This window comes from Borostomias antarcticus (genome assembly GCF_949987555.1).
Source record: "Borostomias antarcticus genome assembly, chromosome: 18".
Classification (NCBI taxonomy): Eukaryota; Metazoa; Chordata; class Actinopteri; order Stomiiformes; family Stomiidae; genus Borostomias; species Borostomias antarcticus.
This window is the reverse complement of record NC_140251.1, coordinates 23,155,823-23,174,950: the sequence shown is the minus strand read 5'-3', so window position 1 is coordinate 23,174,950 and position 19,128 is coordinate 23,155,823. Positions and strand designations below refer to the sequence as shown.

Sequence of the window (19,128 nt, the reverse complement as noted above, 5' to 3'; positions counted from 1 at the left end):
AGAACAGAGAGGAGAACAGAGAGAGGAGAACAGAGAGGGAGAACAGAGAGAGGAGAACAGAGAGAGGAGAACAGAGAGAGGAGAACAGAGAGAGGAGAACAGAGAGAGGAGAACAGAGACAGGAGAACAGACAGAGGAGAACAGAGAGAGGAGAACAGACAGAGGAGAACAGAGAGAGGAGAACAGAGAGGGAGAACAGAGAGAGAACAGAGAGAGGAGAACAGAGAGAGGAGAACAGAGAGGGAGAACAGAGAGAGAACAGAGAGAGGAGAACAGAGAGAGGAGAACAGAGAGGAGAACAGAGAGAGGAGAACAGAGAGAGGAGAACAGAGAGGGAGAACAGAGAGAGGAGAACAGAGAGAGAAGAACAGAGAGGAGAACAGACAGAGGAGAACAGAGAAGGGAGAAGACAGAGGGAGAACAGAGAGGGAGAGAACAGAGAGAGGAGAACAGAGAGAGGAGAACAGACAGAGGAGAACAGAGAGAGGAGAAGACAGAGGGAGAACAGAGAGGAGAACAGAGAGGAGAACAGACAGAGGAGAACAGAGAGAGAGAACAGAGAGAGGAGAACAGAGAGAGGAGAAGACAGAGGGAGAACAGAGAGAGAACAGAGAGAGGAGAACAGAGAGAGAGAACAGAGAGAGGAGAACAGAGAGAGGAGAACAGACAGAGGAGAACAGAGAGAGGAGAACAGACAGAGGAGAACAGAGAGAGGAGAACAGAGAGAGGAGAAGACAGAGGGAGAACAGGAACTGAAGAGATTAAAGAGCACGTTCAGTCTGATGGAAGATCAAAGTGACTTGATCAAAATGGAGAGAGATTAACCAGGACTGCAGATGCACATAAGAACAGCATCTGAAATGAACTGAGCAGCCAGGGGGCCAACACACACAGCTACACACACACACACTACACACATCTGCAACACACACACAGCTACACACGCACTACACTCATCAACAACACACACACACTACACTCATCAACAACACACACACACTACACTCATCAACAACACACACACACTACACACATCAACAACACACACACACACACACACACACATCAACAACACACACACACTACACTCATCAACAACACACACACACTACACTCATCAACAACACACACACACTACACTCATCAACAACACACACACACACTACACTCATCAACAACACACACACACTACACACATCAACAACACACACACACACACACACACACACACACATCAACAACACACACACACACCACACACAACTACACACATACACTACACACATCTACAACAAACAACTACATACATACACTACACACATCAACAACAGACACAGCTACACACATACACTACACACATCAAACAAATAAATATATAAACAATCAGCTAACGTTACCACGACATCAGTCACAAAACAAGATTGTTGGGGTGGAGACTGGAAAAACTACTTAGTTGTAAAGTGAGGTGTTCTGTTTTTAATTTGTTATTTATTTAACCTTTATTTGACCAGGAAGTACCATTGAGATGTGAGGTCTCATTCACAAGGGAGACCTGGCCAAGACTAACATTCCAGCCTCTTCAACTGATTGGATGAAGCGAAACCAGGGAGCAAGAAGTGAACAAGGTTAGTGAAAACATGATATTCCGGTATCCAGTTGCTAATCTTGCTCAGAGCAGCTAAAGAAATGGCAGTCATCGCACCTTCTGCCACAGTCTTCACATCCAGAACCTCTGCTTCCTCACCAGATGGGTCTGTCAGGTTTACTTGGGAGCACTGCTTGCACCTTCGAAAAAGATAAAATACACGCATTTCATAATTCAATATGTTGAATGATCATGTGACCTCAGGGGTGCGCACTGGACCGCTGGAGATGTTCTTCCACTGACCCGTAGTAGCGCTTGGTTCCCCAGAAGAGGAAGGGAGCGGAGAGGTCCAGCAGGGACATGCGTCCTTGAGAAGACGTCACTGGGACCACGTTTCTGAACCCAGCTGAGATGCGACAGATTTCGTCCAGGCTCGCTCCTACAGGGGAGACGGAAATACCTCCTGAATAACACCCTACACCGTGGTGTCAAATACCTCCTGAATAACACCCTACACCGTGGTGTCAAATACCTCCTGAATAACACCCTACACCGTGGTGTCAAATACCTCCTGAATAACACCCTACACCGTGGTGTCAAATACCTCCTGAATAACACCCTACACCGTGGTGTCAAATACCTCCTGAATAACACCCTACACCGTGGTGTCAAATACCTCCTGAATAACACCCTACTGTGGTGTAAAATACCTCCTGAATAACACCCTACTGTGGTGTAAAAGTGGGCAGGGAGGAGCCTAGAAACATACTGTGTCAGCATGGAAGGGTCTGGACAGTTTCAATGTAGCCATAAAGATGGGACTGGAAAGGACTGTCTACATTTGTGACTTGATTTTAACCCGGGTCATCTGGGAACTGACCCTTTATGAAGAGTAGGTCCTGGGAACTGACCCTTTATGAAGACCCGGTCCTGGGAACTGACCCTTTATGAAGACCCGGTCCTGGGAACTGACCCTTTATGAAGAGCAGGTCCTGGGAACTGACCCTTTATGAAGAGCAGGTCCTGGGAACTGACCCTTTATGAAGACCCGGTCATCTGGGAACTGACCCTTTATGAAGAGCAGGTCCTGGGAACTGACCCTTTATGAAGACCCGGTCATCTGGGAACTGACCCTTTATGAAGAGCAGGTCATCTGGGAACTGACCCTTTATGAAGAGCAGGTCATCTGGGAACTGACCCTTTATGAAGAGCAGGTCATCTGGGAACTGACCCTTTATGAAGAGCAGGTCATCTGGGAACTGACCCTTTATGAAGAGCAGGTCCTGGGCCTCGGCCTGCGGCCTGCTGGGTAGGAGGAGGGTCAGGGTGCGGTGGGGGCTGACAGCAGATCCTCCTGAGACGTCTAGACGGCCTTCAAGGGCCCAGCCTTCATTACAAGACCCAGCGTCCTTCTGGGCCTCTGAGAACAGAGCCCCCAGTGTTTCATCATCTGGGACGTCCTGTCTGAGAGACACAATGGGACAAAGAAATGATGGGAAATGGTGTTTTTTGTGTTGGTAAAATTCGCCATTGGTTTTGGGTGAAATGAGGGAACAATGTGTAATCAGAGCAGTAGAGACCCAGCCCTGACTGAGCTATGCCCATTTAAAACACAGATCCTTTCTAGAGTCTCAGAGACAAAGTACGCCTCATGAAAGATTGCGCATGGTTCTGGCTATAAGGCAACTTACATTGATTTACACTTGTGGCAGAAGAGTTTGAGTGACTGGTACAGTCTCTGAGGCTGGTAGGACTGGACCTGAGCCTGGATGTGGAACACCCCACGATGACCGCTCTCCTTCACCTGGGCCAGGGTCACCTGCTCCACCACGTGGTTACATGTTCTATCTACACACGCATGCACGCACGCACACACACACAAACCAGAGGTAATTGTGAAGCTTGATAATCATCATAAAGACCCCTGTGCTGTCTAACTAGGTGTGTACCTCACTGCAAGCTCCTAATGGCATGTGGATCCTTAGATTCACTATATAGCGCCACCCAAGTATCTGCAAATGCCTTCCAAATAGTTCACAATCAATTAACTGGTTTCAATCAACAGGTGAAGACAGTACAGCTCTATGCTCATAATCAACAGGTGAAGGCAGTACAACTACTCCCATAGACTATCGGATAGGTCAATAATAGTCTGCCATAGACTCCATTAGGGATGAGACGGTATGGATTTTTGCATTACGGTACGGTATCTAGTTACACAGTACAGTTTACGGTATTTCACGGTACACGGCATTTCACCTCCCCAACACACATAAAAAGTATTTTACTTTGAAGGAACTACAATGCAACACATGATGGAAAATACACACTATTGTTATTAAACCCGGTTTATTAATAGCAAGCTTATATTAAATTACAAAATTAAATGTTGCAAGCAACTTGAAATGTGAAGTTTCAGCAGCGCATTATTGTGTAATACCGTAAACGTAATACCGTAAACACAGGGAATGTGACGGTTCTAATACCGTGGACATTTTATACCGCGGTTCACGGTTTTACGGTATACTGTCTCATCCCTAGACTCCATAGACTATCTGATAGATCAAAAGTGGTCTGCCATAGACTACAGGCCCGTAGCCAGCCTTGAGAATGTGGGGGTTCGTTAAAAACCTTATCGGTAATTTTATTGTCGGGCGAGTTGTTGATGGGGGTGGGGGGGTTCTGACAGATAATTTATATTTTGATTGTTGCGCAGGTTGTTGAAGGGGAGGGGGGGGGGGGGGGGGGGGGACTTTTGTCCTGAATTCTGGACCATTGGTCGTGAGGGGGGGTTTGTTTGATCCACCCGATCCCCCCCTGGCTACGAGCCTGGACTATCTCATAGATCAATAGTAGTCTCCCATAGACTATCTGATAAATCAATAGTAGTCTCCGATAGGCTATTTGATAGGTCAATAGTAGTCAACCATAGGCTATTTGATAGGTCAATAGTAGTCAACCATAGGCTATTTGATAGGTCAATAGTAGTCCGCTAGGTCAATAGATTTACAAACTTTACATTTATCTTTTCTGTCATCTGTCATTGTTAACAGCCAGTCTTTGAAGTCATCCTTGTAGCCAGAGCTCTTGACATGTCCATGTACCTGGCATACGTGCCTTAGTTAGCAGGACGAGAGACAGCGTGTTAATGAACGGGGGGTAGGAACCTCAAACCTCAAACGTCCGTGTTACCAACAACACCAGGAGGGCTGACCCACTGACCCTGACCCACTGACCCTGACCCACTGACCCTGACCCACTGACCCTGACTCACTGGCCCTGACCCACTGGCCCTGACCCACTGGCCCTGACCCACTGACCCTGACCCACTGGCCCTGACCCACTGACCCTGACTCACTGACCCTGACCCTGACTCACTGACCCACTGACCCCGACCCACTGACCCTGACTCACTGGCCCTGACTCACTGGCCCTGACCCTGACCCACTGACCCTGACTCACTGGCCCTGGCCCTGACCCACTGACCCTGACTCACTGGCCCTGACTCACTGGCCCTGGCCCTGACCCACTGACCCTGGCCCTGACCCACTGACCCTGACCCACTGGCCCTGACCCACTGACCCTGACCCACTGACCCTGACCCTGACCCAGGCCCACTGACCCTGACCCACTGGCCCTGACCCACTGGCCCTGACCGTTACACAACAGGCCTTATGAGGTAGTAATGCTGCAATATCTTGAATGAAGTGATTGGCAGTTGTTGACAAGCGGTGAGGGGATAAATGGGGTCATACCGTAAATGTGTGAAATAACCCAATAAAGAATAATACTGCATGGGAACTATTACATTTTGATAAATGGCAACTAAAATTTACACATGCTACAACCAACATTCCCTGATATTCATGACTTGGCCCAAAAAAACATCAAATCCCCTGACTGTCCCTGTCTGGAATAGATTAATAGATTAAATTTAAAATTCCCTGATATTCCAGACATTCCCTGACCAGTGGGAACGCTGTACAGGCTCAGGCTTCCTACCTGATGCACGCTCCTCTGGAGCCGTTTCTAAAGAGACAAGACAGATTCAGATGAGTATTAAACCAGCAGCACATCAAACACTGGACCCCGGTGAGTATGAGCCATCCTTACCGAAGGATCCTGTGGAGTCCAGGTCCTCTGGGGGCGTGCTCCACACCTCCATCATGCTCATATCATTCAGGTTGCTGGGAACGCTCTCCTCCGGCTCAGAGAAAGACTCCACCAGCCTGGACAACAGATGAGAAACCATGTTACTACTCTGCTAGAGGGACATGTTACTACTCTACTAGAGGGACATGTTACTACTCTGCTAGAGGGACATGGGTTACTACTCTGCTAGGGGGACATGTTACTACTCTACTAGAGGGACATGTTACTACTCTGCTAGAGGGACATGGGTTACTACTCTGCTAGAGGGACATGGGTTACTACTCTGCAAGAGGGACATGTGTTACTACTCTGCTAGAGAGACATGTGTTACTACTCTGCTAGAGGGACATGTTACTACTCTGCTAGAGAGACATGTGTTACTACTCTGCTAGAGGGACATGTTACTACTCTGCTAGAGAGACATGTGTTACTACTCTGCTAGAGGGACATGTTACTACTCTGCTAGAGGGACATGGGTTACTACTCTGCTAGAGGGACATGTTACTACTCTGCTAGAGGGACATGTTACTACTCTACTAGAGGGACATGTGCTACTACTATGATAGAGGGACACGTGTTACTACTCTGCTAGAGGGACATGTGTTACTACTCTGCTAGAGGGACATGTTACTACTCTGCTAGAGAGACATGTGTTACTACTCTGCTAGAGAGACATGTTAATACTCTGCTAGAGGGATATGTTACTACTCTGCTAGAGGGACATGTTACTACTCTGCTAGAGGGACATGTTACTACTCTGCTAGAGGGACCGGGGTTACTACTCTGCTAGAGCGCCATGTTAATACTCTGCTAGAGGGATATGTTACTACTCTGCTAGAGGGACATGTTACTACTCTGCTAGAGGGACATGTTACTACTCTGCTAGAGGGACCGGGGTTACTACTCTGCTAGAGGGACATATTACTACTCTTCTAGAGATAGATGTGTTACTACTCTGCTAGAGGGACATGTTACTACTCTGCTAGAGGGACATGTTACTACTCTGCTAGAGGGACATGGGTTACTACTCTGCTAGAGGGACATGTTACTACTCTACTAGAGGGACATGTTACTACTCGACTAGAGGGACAAGTTGCTACTCTGCTAGAGGGACATGTTACTACTCTGCTAGAGGGACATGTTACTACTCTGCTAGAGGGACATGGTACTACTCTGCTAGAGGGACATGTGTTACTACTCTTCTAGAGGGACATGTTACTACTCTGCTAGAGGGACATGTGTAACTACTCTGCTAGAGGGACATGCTACTACTCTGCTAGAGGGACATGTGTTACTACTCTGCTAGAGGGACATGCTACTACTCTGCTAGAGGGACATGTGTTACTACTCTGCTAGAGGGACATGTTACTACTCTGCTAGAGGGACATGTTACTACTTTGCTAGAGGGACATGTTACTACTCTGCTAGAGGGACATGTGTTACTACTCTGCTAGAGCGCCATGTTAATACTCTGCTAGAGGGATATGTTAATACTCTGCTACAGGGACATGTTACTACTCTGCTAGAGGGACAGGGGTTACTACTCTGCTAGAGGGACATGTTACTACTCTGCCAGAAGGACATGTTAATACTCTGCTAGAGAGACATGTGTTACTACTCTGCTAGAGGGACATGTGTTACTACTCTGCTAGAAGGACATGTTACTACTCTGCTAGAGGGACATGTTATTACTCTGCTAGAGGGACATGGGTTACTACTCTGCTAGAGAGACATGTTACTACTCTGCTAGGGGGACATGTTACTACTCTACTAGAGGGACAAGTTGCTACTCTACTAGAGGGACATGTGCTACTACTATGATAGAGGGACACGTGTTACTACTCTGCTAGAGGGACATGTGTTACTACTCTGCTAGAGGGACATGTTACTACTCTGCTAGAGGAACATGTGTTACTACTCTGCTAGAGCGCCATGTTAATACTCTGCTAGAGGGATATGTTAATACTCTGCTAGAGGGACATGTTACTACTCTGCTAGAGGGACATGTTACTACTCTGCTAGAGGGACATGTTACTACTCTGCTAGAGGGACCGGGGTTACTACTCTGCTAGAGGGACATATTACTACTCTACTAGAGGGACATGTTACTACTCTGCTAAAGGGACATGTGTTACTACTCTACTAGAGGGATTTGTTACTACTCTGCTAGAGGGACATGTGTTACTACTCTGCTAGAGCGCCATGTTACTAATCTACTAGAGGGACATGTTACTACTCTGCTAGAAGGACTTGTTACTACTCTTCTAGAGATACATGTGTTACTACTCTGCTAGAGGGACATGTTACTACTCTGCTAGAGGGACATGGGTTACTACTCTGCTAGAGGGACATGCTACTACTCTACTAGAGGGACAAGTTGCTACTCTGCTAGAGGGACATGTTACTACTCTGCTAGAGGGACATGTTACTACTCTGCTAGAGGGACATGGTACTACTCTGCTAGAGGGACATGTGTTAATACTCTTCTAGAGGGACATGTTACTACTCTGCTAGATGGACATGTGTTACTACTCTGCTAGAGGGACATGCTACTACTCTGCTAGAGGGACATGTGTTACTACTCTGCTAGAGGGACATGCTACTACTCTGCTAGAGGGACATGTGTTACTACTCTGCTAGAGGGACATGTTACTACTCTGCTAGAGGGACATGTAACTACTTTGCTAGAGGGACATGTTACTACTCTGCTAGAGGGACATGTGTTACTACTCTGCTAGAGCGCCATGTTAATACTCTGCTAGAGGGATATGTTAATACTCTGCTAGAGGGACATGTTACTACTCTGCTAGAGAGACATGTGTTACTACTCTGCTAGAGAGTCATGTGTTACTACTCTGCTAGAGGGACATGTTACTACTCTGCTAGGGGGACATGTTACTACTCTACTAGAGGGACAAGTTGCTACTCTGCTAGAGGGACAAGTTGCTACTCTGCTAGAGGGACATATTACTACTCTGCTAGAGGGACATGTTACTACTCTACTAGAGGGACATGTGCTACTACTATGATAGAGGGACACGTGTTACTACTCTGCTAGAGGGACATGTGTTACTACTCTGCTAGAGGGACATGTGACTACTCTGCTAGAGGGGCATGTGTTACTACTCTGCTAGAGCGCCATGTTAATACTCTGCTAGAGGGATATGTTAATACTCTGCTAGAGGGACATGTTACTACTCTGCTAGAGGGACATGTTACTACTCTGCTAGAGGGACATGTAACTACTCTGCTAGAGGGACCGGGGTTACTACTCTGCTAGAGGGACATATTACTACTCTGCTAGAGGAACATGTTACTACTCTGCTAGAGGGACATGTGCTATTACTCTGCTAGAGCGCCATGTTATTACTCTGCTAGAGGGATATATTAATACTTTGCTAGAGGGACATGTTACTACTCTGCTAGAGGGACACATGATACTACTCTGCAAGAGGGACATGTGTTACTACTCTGCTAGAGGGACATGTTACTACTCTACTAGAGGGACATGTGTTACTACTCTGCGAGAGGGACACATGATACTACTCTGCAAGAGGGACATGTGTTACTACTCTGATAGAGGGACATGTTACTACTCTGCTAGAGGGACATGTGTTTCTACTCTTCTAGAGGGACATGTTACGACTCTGCTAGAGTGCCATGTTAATACTCTGCTAGAGAAAATGTTACTACTCTGCTAGAGGGACATGTTACTACTTTGCTAGAGGGACATGGTACTACTCTGCTAGAGGGACATGTGTTACTACTCTTCTAGAGGGACATGTTACTACTCTGCTAGAGGGACATGTGTAACTACTCTGCTAGAGGGGCATGCTACTACTCTGCTAGAGGGACATGTGTTACTACTCTGCTAGAGGGACATGCTACTACTCTGCTAGAGGGACATGTGTAACTACTCTGCTAGAGGGACATGTTACTACTCTGCTAGAGGGACATGTTACTACTTTGCTAGAGGGACATGTTACTACTCTGCTAGAGGGACATGTGTTACTACTCTGCTAGAGCGCCATGTTAATACTCTGCTAGAGGGATATGTTAATACTCTGCTAGAGGGACATGTTACTACTCTGCTAGAGGGACAGGGGTTACTACTCTGCTAGAGGGACATGTTACTACTCTGCTAGAGGGACATGTTACTACTCTGCTAGAAGGACATGTTAATACTCTGCTAGAGAGACATGTGTTACTACTCTGCTAGAGAGACATGTGTTACTACTCTGCTAGAGGGACATGTTACTACTCTGCTAGAGACACATGTTATTACTCTGCTAGAGGGACATGTTACTACTCTGCTAGGGGACATGTTACTACTCTACTAGAGGGACAAGTTGCTACTCTGCTAGAGAGACATGTTACTACTCTACTAGAGGGACATGTGCTACTACTATGATAGAGGGACACGTGTTACTACTCTGCTAGAGGGACATGTGTTACTACTCTGCTAGAGGAACCGGGGTTACTACTCTGCTAGAGGGACATATTACTACTCTACTAGAGGGACATGTTACTACTCTGCTAGAGGGACATGTGTTACTACTCTACTAGAGGGACATGTTACTACTCTGCTAGAGGGACATGTGTTACTACTCTGCTAGAGCGCCATGTTACTAATCTACTAGAGGGACATGTTACTACTCTGCTAGAGGGACATGTTACTACGCTGCTAGAGGGACATGGGTTACTACTCTGCTAGAGGGACATGTTACTACTCTACTAGAGGGACAAGTTGCTACTCTGCTAGAGGGACATGTTACTACTCTGCTAGAGGGACATGGTACTACTCTGCTAGAGGGACATGTGTTACTACTCTGCTAGATGGACATGTGTTACTACTCTGCTAGAGGGACATGCTACTACTCTGCTAGAGGGACGTGTGTTACTATTCTGCTAGAGGGACATGTTACTACTCTGCTAGAGGGACATGTAACTACTTTGCTAGAGGGACATGTTACTACTCTGCTAGAGGGACATGTAACTACTCTGCTAGAGGGACATGTGTTACTACTCTGCTAGAGCGCCATGTTAATACTCTGCTAGAGGGATATGTTAATACTCTGCTAGAGGGACATGTGTTACTACTCTGCTAGAGGGACATGTTACTACTCTGCTAGAGCGCCATGTTAATACTCTGCTAGAGGGACATGTTACTACTCTGCTAGAGCGCCATGTTAATACTCTGCTAGAGGGACATGTTACTACTCTGCTAGAGGGACAGGGGTTACTACTCTGCTAGAGGGACATGTTACTACTCTGCCAGAAGGACATGTTAATACTCTGCTAGAGAGACATGTGTTACTACTCTGCTAGAGAGACATGTGTTACTACTCTGCTAGAAGGACATGTTACTACTCTGCTAGAGGGACATGTTATTACTCTGCTAGAGGGACATGGGTTACTACTCTGCTAGAGAGACATGTTACTACTCTGCTAGGGGGACATGTTACTACTCTACTAGAGGGACAAGTTGCTACTCTACTAGAGGGACATGTGCTACTACTATGATAGAGGGACACGTGTTACTACTCTGCTAGAGGGACATGTGTTACTACTCTGCTAGAGGGACATGTTACTACTCTGCTAGAGGTATATGTTAATACTCTGCTATAGGGACATGTTACTACTCTGCTAGAGGGACATGTTACTACTCTGCTAGAGGGACATGTTACTACTCTGCTAGAGGGACCGGGGTTACTACTCTGCTAGAGGGACATATTACTACTCTGCTAGAGGAACATGTTACTACTCTGCTAAAGGGACATGTGTTACTACTCTGCTAGAGGGACATGTTACTACTCTGCTAGAGGGACCGGGGTTACTACTCTGCTAGAGGGACATATTACTACTCTACTAGAGGGACATGTTACTACTCTGCTAAAGGGACATGTGTTACTACTCTACTAGAGGGATTTGTTACTACTCTGCTAGAGGGACATGTGTTACTACTCTGCTAGAGCGCCATGTTACTAATCTACTAGAGGGACATGTTACTACTCTGCTAGAAGGACTTGTTACTACTCTTCTAGAGATACATGTGTTACTACTCTGCTAGAGGGACATGTTACTACTCTGCTAGAGGGACATGGGTTACTACTCTGCTAGAGGGACATGCTACTACTCTACTAGAGGGACAAGTTGCTACTCTGCTAGAGAGACATGTGTTACTACTCTGCTAGAAGGACATGTTACTACTCTGCTAGAGGGACATGTTATTACTCTGCTAGAGGGACATGGGTTACTACTCTGCTAGAGAGACATGTTACTACTCTGCTAGGGGGACATGTTACTACTCTACTAGAGGGACAAGTTGCTACTCTACTAGAGGGACATGTGCTACTACTATGATAGAGGGACATGTTACTACTCTGCTAGAGGGACATGTTACTACTCTGCTAGTGGGACATGTTACTACTCTGCTAGAGGGACATGTTACTACTCTGCTAGAGGGACATGTGTTACTACTCTGCTAGAGTGCCATGTTAATCCGATGGGAATGTGGTATTACTCTGCTAGAGCGCCATGTTATTACTCTGCTAGAGGGATATATTAATACTTTTCTAGAGGGACATGTTACTACTCTGCTAGAGGGACACATGATACTACTCTGCAAGAGGGACATGTGTTACTACTCTGCTTGAGGGACATGTTAATCCGATGGGAACTTCGAAACAAACATTTCCATACACAGAATATATTTCTGCATTTTAATAGGTAAGTAGCTATAATAATGTGAGCTTGAGATGTTTGGGGAATTGAGAGCATGCATGTGGACTACAGAACTATGGTAAATGCTATATTATATAGCCCTTTTTTTAATTTTTATCCAAAGCACTTTACAATGAAGGCCTCTCATGCCCCCATTCGCACACATATTCACACACCAACGGTGGCAGCTGCAATGCTGCTCATTGGGAGCAATTTGGGGTTCAGTGTCTTGCCTGCAACTTGAAGAATGATACATGAATGTGAAACATAATTAATTGCTAGAACCATTATAGTTACGGGTCAATTTCAAATGTCCATGACTTTTCCATCACTTTCTGGATCTTTTAACATTTTTCAGCATTTCCAGGCTTGGGAAATACGATTTCAAATTCCATGAGTTTTCCAGGTTTTCCATGACCGTGGGAACCCTGCCAATGACCCAACATGGCTGCCAGGCTCACCTCTTGAGTTTCTGTACGTCTGGGCTGTCGTCGGGGAGCACGCGGATCCCCCTCCCATAGGCGGTTCCTCCATGCAGGTGGAACTCCAGCTGATCTGACTTGGCCGTACTGTTTCCAGGCACCTTGCTAGTCCCAGGAACCGCATGGATGTTGTATATCCGGATATATGCCCCAGGCTGACAGGACAAAATGGAGGTCAGAGATGTATGCCACATTCACCAGACATTAGGGTTTGGTCAGTGTGAGTGATTACTATCAATGTCCCGACCATCCAAGGGATAATATTGGATGCATCAGATGGGCTCTCAGTTGCAGCCAGTAGATGGCGATGTGGTACTGCAGCTTCACCCACCTTGGTGAAGTACTTCAACAAAACCCAAGGAACACCTCAAGAGATATCCACAGAGATGGGCTCTGCTGTCTAATCAGGCGATTGCCTCAGAGAATTTGTCACGACCAGCCTTCGGCTGACAAACACCTTATTTCAGCTCTCACTATCTGACAGCCCCGGTGTGGTAGCAGAGGAGGACAGCCTTTATACTACAGCTCCGTCCTGCAGTTCTGGAGGGAGGCTCGTTTCAATTAAAGCCCTGCTGAATATACCCTCACTACCATCTTACATGTCTAGTACCACATGTTGGAAGAATCACTGAGCCTCCTATCTTTATTTCTGCAGCTCTAGATGCAGGGTGTACAGCTTCTACCTCTGAGTGTCTTTAGATTGACGCTACATTTAGCAAACGCTTAGTAATTCAGTACGAATCAAGGCAATTTTTTGTCGGTTAAAAAGGCTTAAAGCATACAGCAGTCATCAAAAATGAAAAGCAGTATACACCATACTGCACAGAATTGTATTTCAAAGTCGACTCCTGGGCTTAGAAATAACAAAGAGCAGATCCACTCAGCGTGAGCCCTCAGAGGAGGAGCCCTCAGAGAGGATGAGCTAGCAGAGGATGAGCTAGGAGAGGATGAGCTGGGAGAGGATGAGCCCACAGAGAGGATGAGCCCTCAGAGAGGATGAGCCCTCAGAGAGGATGAGCTCACAGAGAGGATGAGCCCACAGAGAGGATGAGCTGGGAGAGGATGAGCTGGGAGAGGATGAGGAGGAGAGGACTGGAGCGCCATCAGTGCTGACGGGCGTTGAGGCTGGGACTCCATCACACAGACCCAGCTGCTCATCCTCCCTCTCTACTAACTACAATCACACGACGGTGTTGGGTCACCTCAAAACCTACTGACACTGAATGGGAAATGGACTGCACTGAGTTTTGTCTGTAATCTGAACGTATACAGATGTAGTATCTGCCTTCTCATTCAGCTACAGTTCACAGCGTTCCTCCCGGTTCTGTTCACACCATTCATCCCGGTTCTGTTCACACCATTCATCCCGGTTCTGTTCACAGCGTTCATCCCGGTTCTGTTCACACCATTCATTCCGGTTCTGTTCACAGCGTTCATCCCGGTTCTGTTCACAGCGTTCATTCCGGTTCTGTGAGGGTGTTGAGGAACAGGTGTTTGAGGCAGCGAGGGTTCTGCTGAGTGAGGGCGCTGGACCGAGCAGCGAGGTGAGAGGGCTGGGCTCTGCTCCAGATACACCAGGGCCAGCGCTGACACAAACACCCTGAGCTGTTATTCAATCTACCGCTCTCTGCCCAGAGTGAGCAGGTGTGCCTGTAATGAGAGCATATCCCCAGCCAGGACACGGCTCTCTCCTGGACCAGGTCATATCCCCAGCCAGGACACGGCTCTCTCCTGGACCAGGTCATATCCCCAGCCAGGACACGGCTCTCTCCTGGACCAGGTCATATCCCCAGCCAGGACACGGCTCTCTCCTGGACCAGGTCATATCCCCAGCCAGGACACGGCTCTCTCCTGGACCAGGTCATATCCCCAGCCAGGACACGGCTCTCTCCTGGACCAGGTCATATCCCCAGCCAGGACACGGCTCTCTCCTGGACCAGGTCATATCCCCAGCCAGGACACGGCTCTCTCCTGGACCAGGTCATATCCCCAGCCAGGACACGGCTCTCTCCTGGACCTGATCCCTGGTTTGGACGGCTCGTCCAGCCTGCTTTGCAGTTTACAGGATGGCTTTTTTGTGTGCGACAACCAATTTGAGTTATAACCACAAACAACTACAGTATCACATTTAGATAGAAGAGTTTGTTTTGACGGCCAGTTTGTTGCAGTGGAGTTGACCTACAGCTGCCTCTGCTCCAAATGAAAGGCAAAGATGTACACAGAATACTAATGGCAGTGCGTGCTTTCTGGATTTTTTTGAATACTGTATTGATGCATACAAGTCCTTATACTGTATATCCTCATACTTTAGACCATGGACGGATATTAGACAGACGGCTTCATACCAGGGGCCCGTCCAGGCCTGACCCCTCGCCTCTACTGGGTCCGTCAGCGTCGGTCACCATTCGTCAAAAACGGTCACCATCCGTCAAAAAACCACAACTGAACCTCAGTGATTCTCTAACGTCGGACGCAGGCGTTGAACACGATGCAACGGCTGCAGTGGAGCCGCTGTCATTAACGTTACAATGGAATCATTTCCTCAGCGTCTGACAGCTGCTGGTTGACGCTGATGGACGCATGGAGCCCAGCCTAATGCAACAGGATGCAATAGTTTGGAAAGATTGGGAGTAACACTATAATACAGTCCTCTGTATTACAATATAATACTGTATAACACTAATACAGTCCTGTGTATCACAATATAATACTGTATAACACTAATACAGTCCTGTGTTTCACAATATAATACTATATAACACTATAATACAGTCCTGTGTATTACACTATAATACTGTATGACACTAATACAGTCCTGTGTTTCACAATATAATACTGTATAACACTATAATACAGTCCTGTGTATCACAATATAACACTATAATACAGTCCTGTGTTTCACAATATAATACTATATAACACTATAATACAGTCCTGTGAATCACAATATAATACTATGTAACACTATAATACAGTCCTGTGAATTACTATATAATACTATAAAACACTATAATACAGTCCTGTGTATCACAATATAATACTATATAACACTATAATACAGTCCTGTGTTTCACAATATAATACTATATAACACTCTAATACAGTCCTGTGTTTCACAATATAATACTATATAACACTCTAATACAGTCCTGTGTATTACAATATAATACTATATAACACTATAATACAGTCCTGTGTATCACAATATAATACTATATAACACTATAATACAGTCCTGTGAATCACAATATAATACTATATAACACTATAATACAGTCCTGTGTATCACAATATAATACTATATAACACTATAATACAGTCCTGTGAATCACAATATAATACTATATAACACTATAATACAGTCCTGTGTATCACAATATAATACTATATAACACTATAATACAGTCCTGTGTATTACAATATAATACTATATAACACTATAATATAGTCCTGTGTATTACAATATAATACTATATAACACTATAATACAGTCCTGTGTATTACAATATAATACTATATAACACTATAATACAGTCCTGTGTATCACAATATAATACTATATAACACTATAATACAGTCCTGTGTATTACAATATAATACTATATAACACTATAATATAGTCCTGTGTATTACTATATAATACTATATAACACTATAATACAGTCCTGTGTATCACAATATAATACTATATAACACTATAATACAGTCCTGTGTATTACTATATAATACAGTAAAACACTATAATCCATAACTATTTGGACATTGTCACAGTTGTCATCATGTTGGCCCTGCACACCACTACAATGGATTGGAAATGAAACAATCAAGATGTGCTTTAAGTGCAGATTTTCAGATTTAATCTGATGGTATTAACATCCAAATCAGGTTAACGGTGGAGGAATTACAAACAATTTTATACGTGCCCCCCCCACCCCCCCACACACCTTTTTTTTTTTTAAGGGACCAAAAGTAATTGGACAATTGGCTGCTCAGCTGTTCCATGGCCAAGTGTGTGTTATTCCCTCGTTATTTCATTTACAAGGAGCAGATAAAGGGTATAGAGTTAATTTCAAGTGTAGTACTTGCATTTGGAATCTGTTGCTGCCAACTCTCACTATGAAATCCAAAGAGCCGTCACTCTCAGTGAGGTAAGCCATCATTAGGCTGAAACAACCCCATCAGAGAGACGGCAAAAACATTAGGAGCGGCCAAATCAACGGTTTGGTACATTCTTAAAAAGAAACAACGCAGTGATGAGCTCAGCAACACCAAAAGACCCAGAAGACCACGGAAAACAACTGTGGTGGATGACAGAAGAACTAAAATATAAGATCTCTTCATAACAGTTGGCCACATCAAGAACACTCCCAGGAGGTAGGGGTTAGGGGTTGGTCAGCTAGGGTTAGGCTGGGGGTTAGTGTTAGTCAGGGTTAGGCTGGGGGTTAGGGTTGGTCAGCTAGGGTTAGGCTGATTTGGATGTAAATACCCTCAAATTAAAGCTGAAAGTGTCACTCAAAGCACATATTGAATGTTTCATTTCAAATCCATTGTGGTGGTGTACAGAGCCAAAATGAGGAAAATTGTTTCAATGTCCAAATATTGATGTGCCTAACTGTATTAGCACATCTTTGTGTAGGCCTACACATGCATTTCATCAAGTACTGACGGACACAATTTCCTCTCAAGCAATTCCCACTCAACATTTCATTTGATTATTGTGATCTCCTAAAGCCTTCTTCTGTTCCGCTCCAGCTCTCTGCTCAATCACCTAGTCAGTTTTAATACTGTGGCTCAGCCCATTGGCTTGAGAAAATAATAGCTTAATTTAATAATTCTACCCCAATGAACTCGTCTCCATTGATCCTAGATACTTTGCATGAGCCAAATGCCAACATCTGACCATCGTGCCTGATCTGCTGCAGCGCTGACCATCGTGCCTAATCTGCTGCAGCGCTGACCATCGTGCCTAATCTGCTGCAGCGCTGACCATCGTGCCTGATCTGCTGCAGCGCTGACCATCGTGCCTAATCTGCTGCAGCGCTGACCATCGTGCCTAATCTGCTGCAGCGCTGACCATCGTGCCTAATCTGCTGCAGCGCTGACCATCGTGCCTAATCTGCTGCAGCGCTGACCATCGTGCCTAATCTGCTGTAGCGCTTGCCTATTGCCAATGGCGCTTGCAGGGTCTGTCCAAATGCACCACTGTGATCGTGGCGTTAGAATCCGATCACAATCAGAAGTCCTTTCATGTTGTTTTTCAACATACATAGCGGTGTGTGCTGCCATGCGACGACAAGGGTGCGCCAACTCCTCTCCTATAAAAAGAACTGCATTTCAAAAACTCTTAGCGTCGTTAAATACTCGATGTGGAAGCCCAGTGTCGTGCTCCCTGGGCGGGCAGACATGTGAGATCCTGCTCCACGCTGTCTTGCTCTGAACCTCAGTAAAATGACTTTCTGAATTCAGACGATTGCTTTGGGCTTTGCGGCTTCTCATCGAGTCAAGCTCAATAAAGCAACTCAAAGTTCTGCCACTCACAAGCAAAAAAAATACCTCAGAGTAGCTTTTTTGTAATAATAGTAGAAAAGAGGTGGTAGGATTAGTGATCTCAGACTGAGAGAGCGGTCTGAACGGGGAGAGGCAGAACAGGAGGGATCAGCACTCACTGATAAAGAACCTTATTATAGTGAGTTCAGAGTGAACATTTGTAAAAGCTTTCCTGAATGGAAACATGTATTCAAATCAGGCATTTTTCTAAATCCATAATTATGTTTCTGCCTGTACTATAGGCCTATGCTTTTAACGATACCAAGGCATTTACATTACAACAAAACACAAAGTGTGTGAAACTGTGACACACACACACGCGCGCACACACACTCACACACACGTGCGCACGCACACACACACCCACACACACCCACACCCACACACACCCACACACAAGCACACACACGGTTTCACAGTGGAGGACCAGTGGCTGTGGTGTGTCTCTCGTCTAACATATTTCTCTTCATGAATAATTGATGGTAGAATGTGAGGCTGGCCAGGAGGCCTTGGTGTTACTGTGTAGAGGAGGTGCCCTGGCCATCGCCAGACAGACTATTATCGCCTCGTCAACATTATCACCTCGACAACACACAAAGAAAACCCCTGGCACACAAAGCACAACCAGGATGAGAAGAA

At 45.7% G+C, this 19,128-nt stretch overlaps 1 protein-coding gene across 1 annotated transcript in view; it reads right to left on the bottom strand.

The window, feature by feature from the left end:
• Positions 1 to 19,128, bottom strand: part of pot1 (protection of telomeres 1 homolog) — a gene marked incomplete at its 5' end in the record, with an annotated part of 97,507 nt that overhangs the window by 3,629 nt on the left and 74,750 nt on the right. Inside the window, 7 exons of the mRNA XM_084452838.1 lie at positions 1,703 to 1,785; positions 1,889 to 2,024; positions 2,850 to 3,049; positions 3,277 to 3,433; positions 5,588 to 5,614; positions 5,699 to 5,814; positions 12,922 to 13,097. Of these exons, the coding sequence (XP_084308964.1) occupies positions 1,703 to 1,785; positions 1,889 to 2,024; positions 2,850 to 3,049; positions 3,277 to 3,433; positions 5,588 to 5,614; positions 5,699 to 5,814; positions 12,922 to 13,097 (895 nt within the window). The remainder of the gene's footprint in view (positions 1 to 1,702; positions 1,786 to 1,888; positions 2,025 to 2,849; positions 3,050 to 3,276; positions 3,434 to 5,587; positions 5,615 to 5,698; positions 5,815 to 12,921; positions 13,098 to 19,128) is intronic.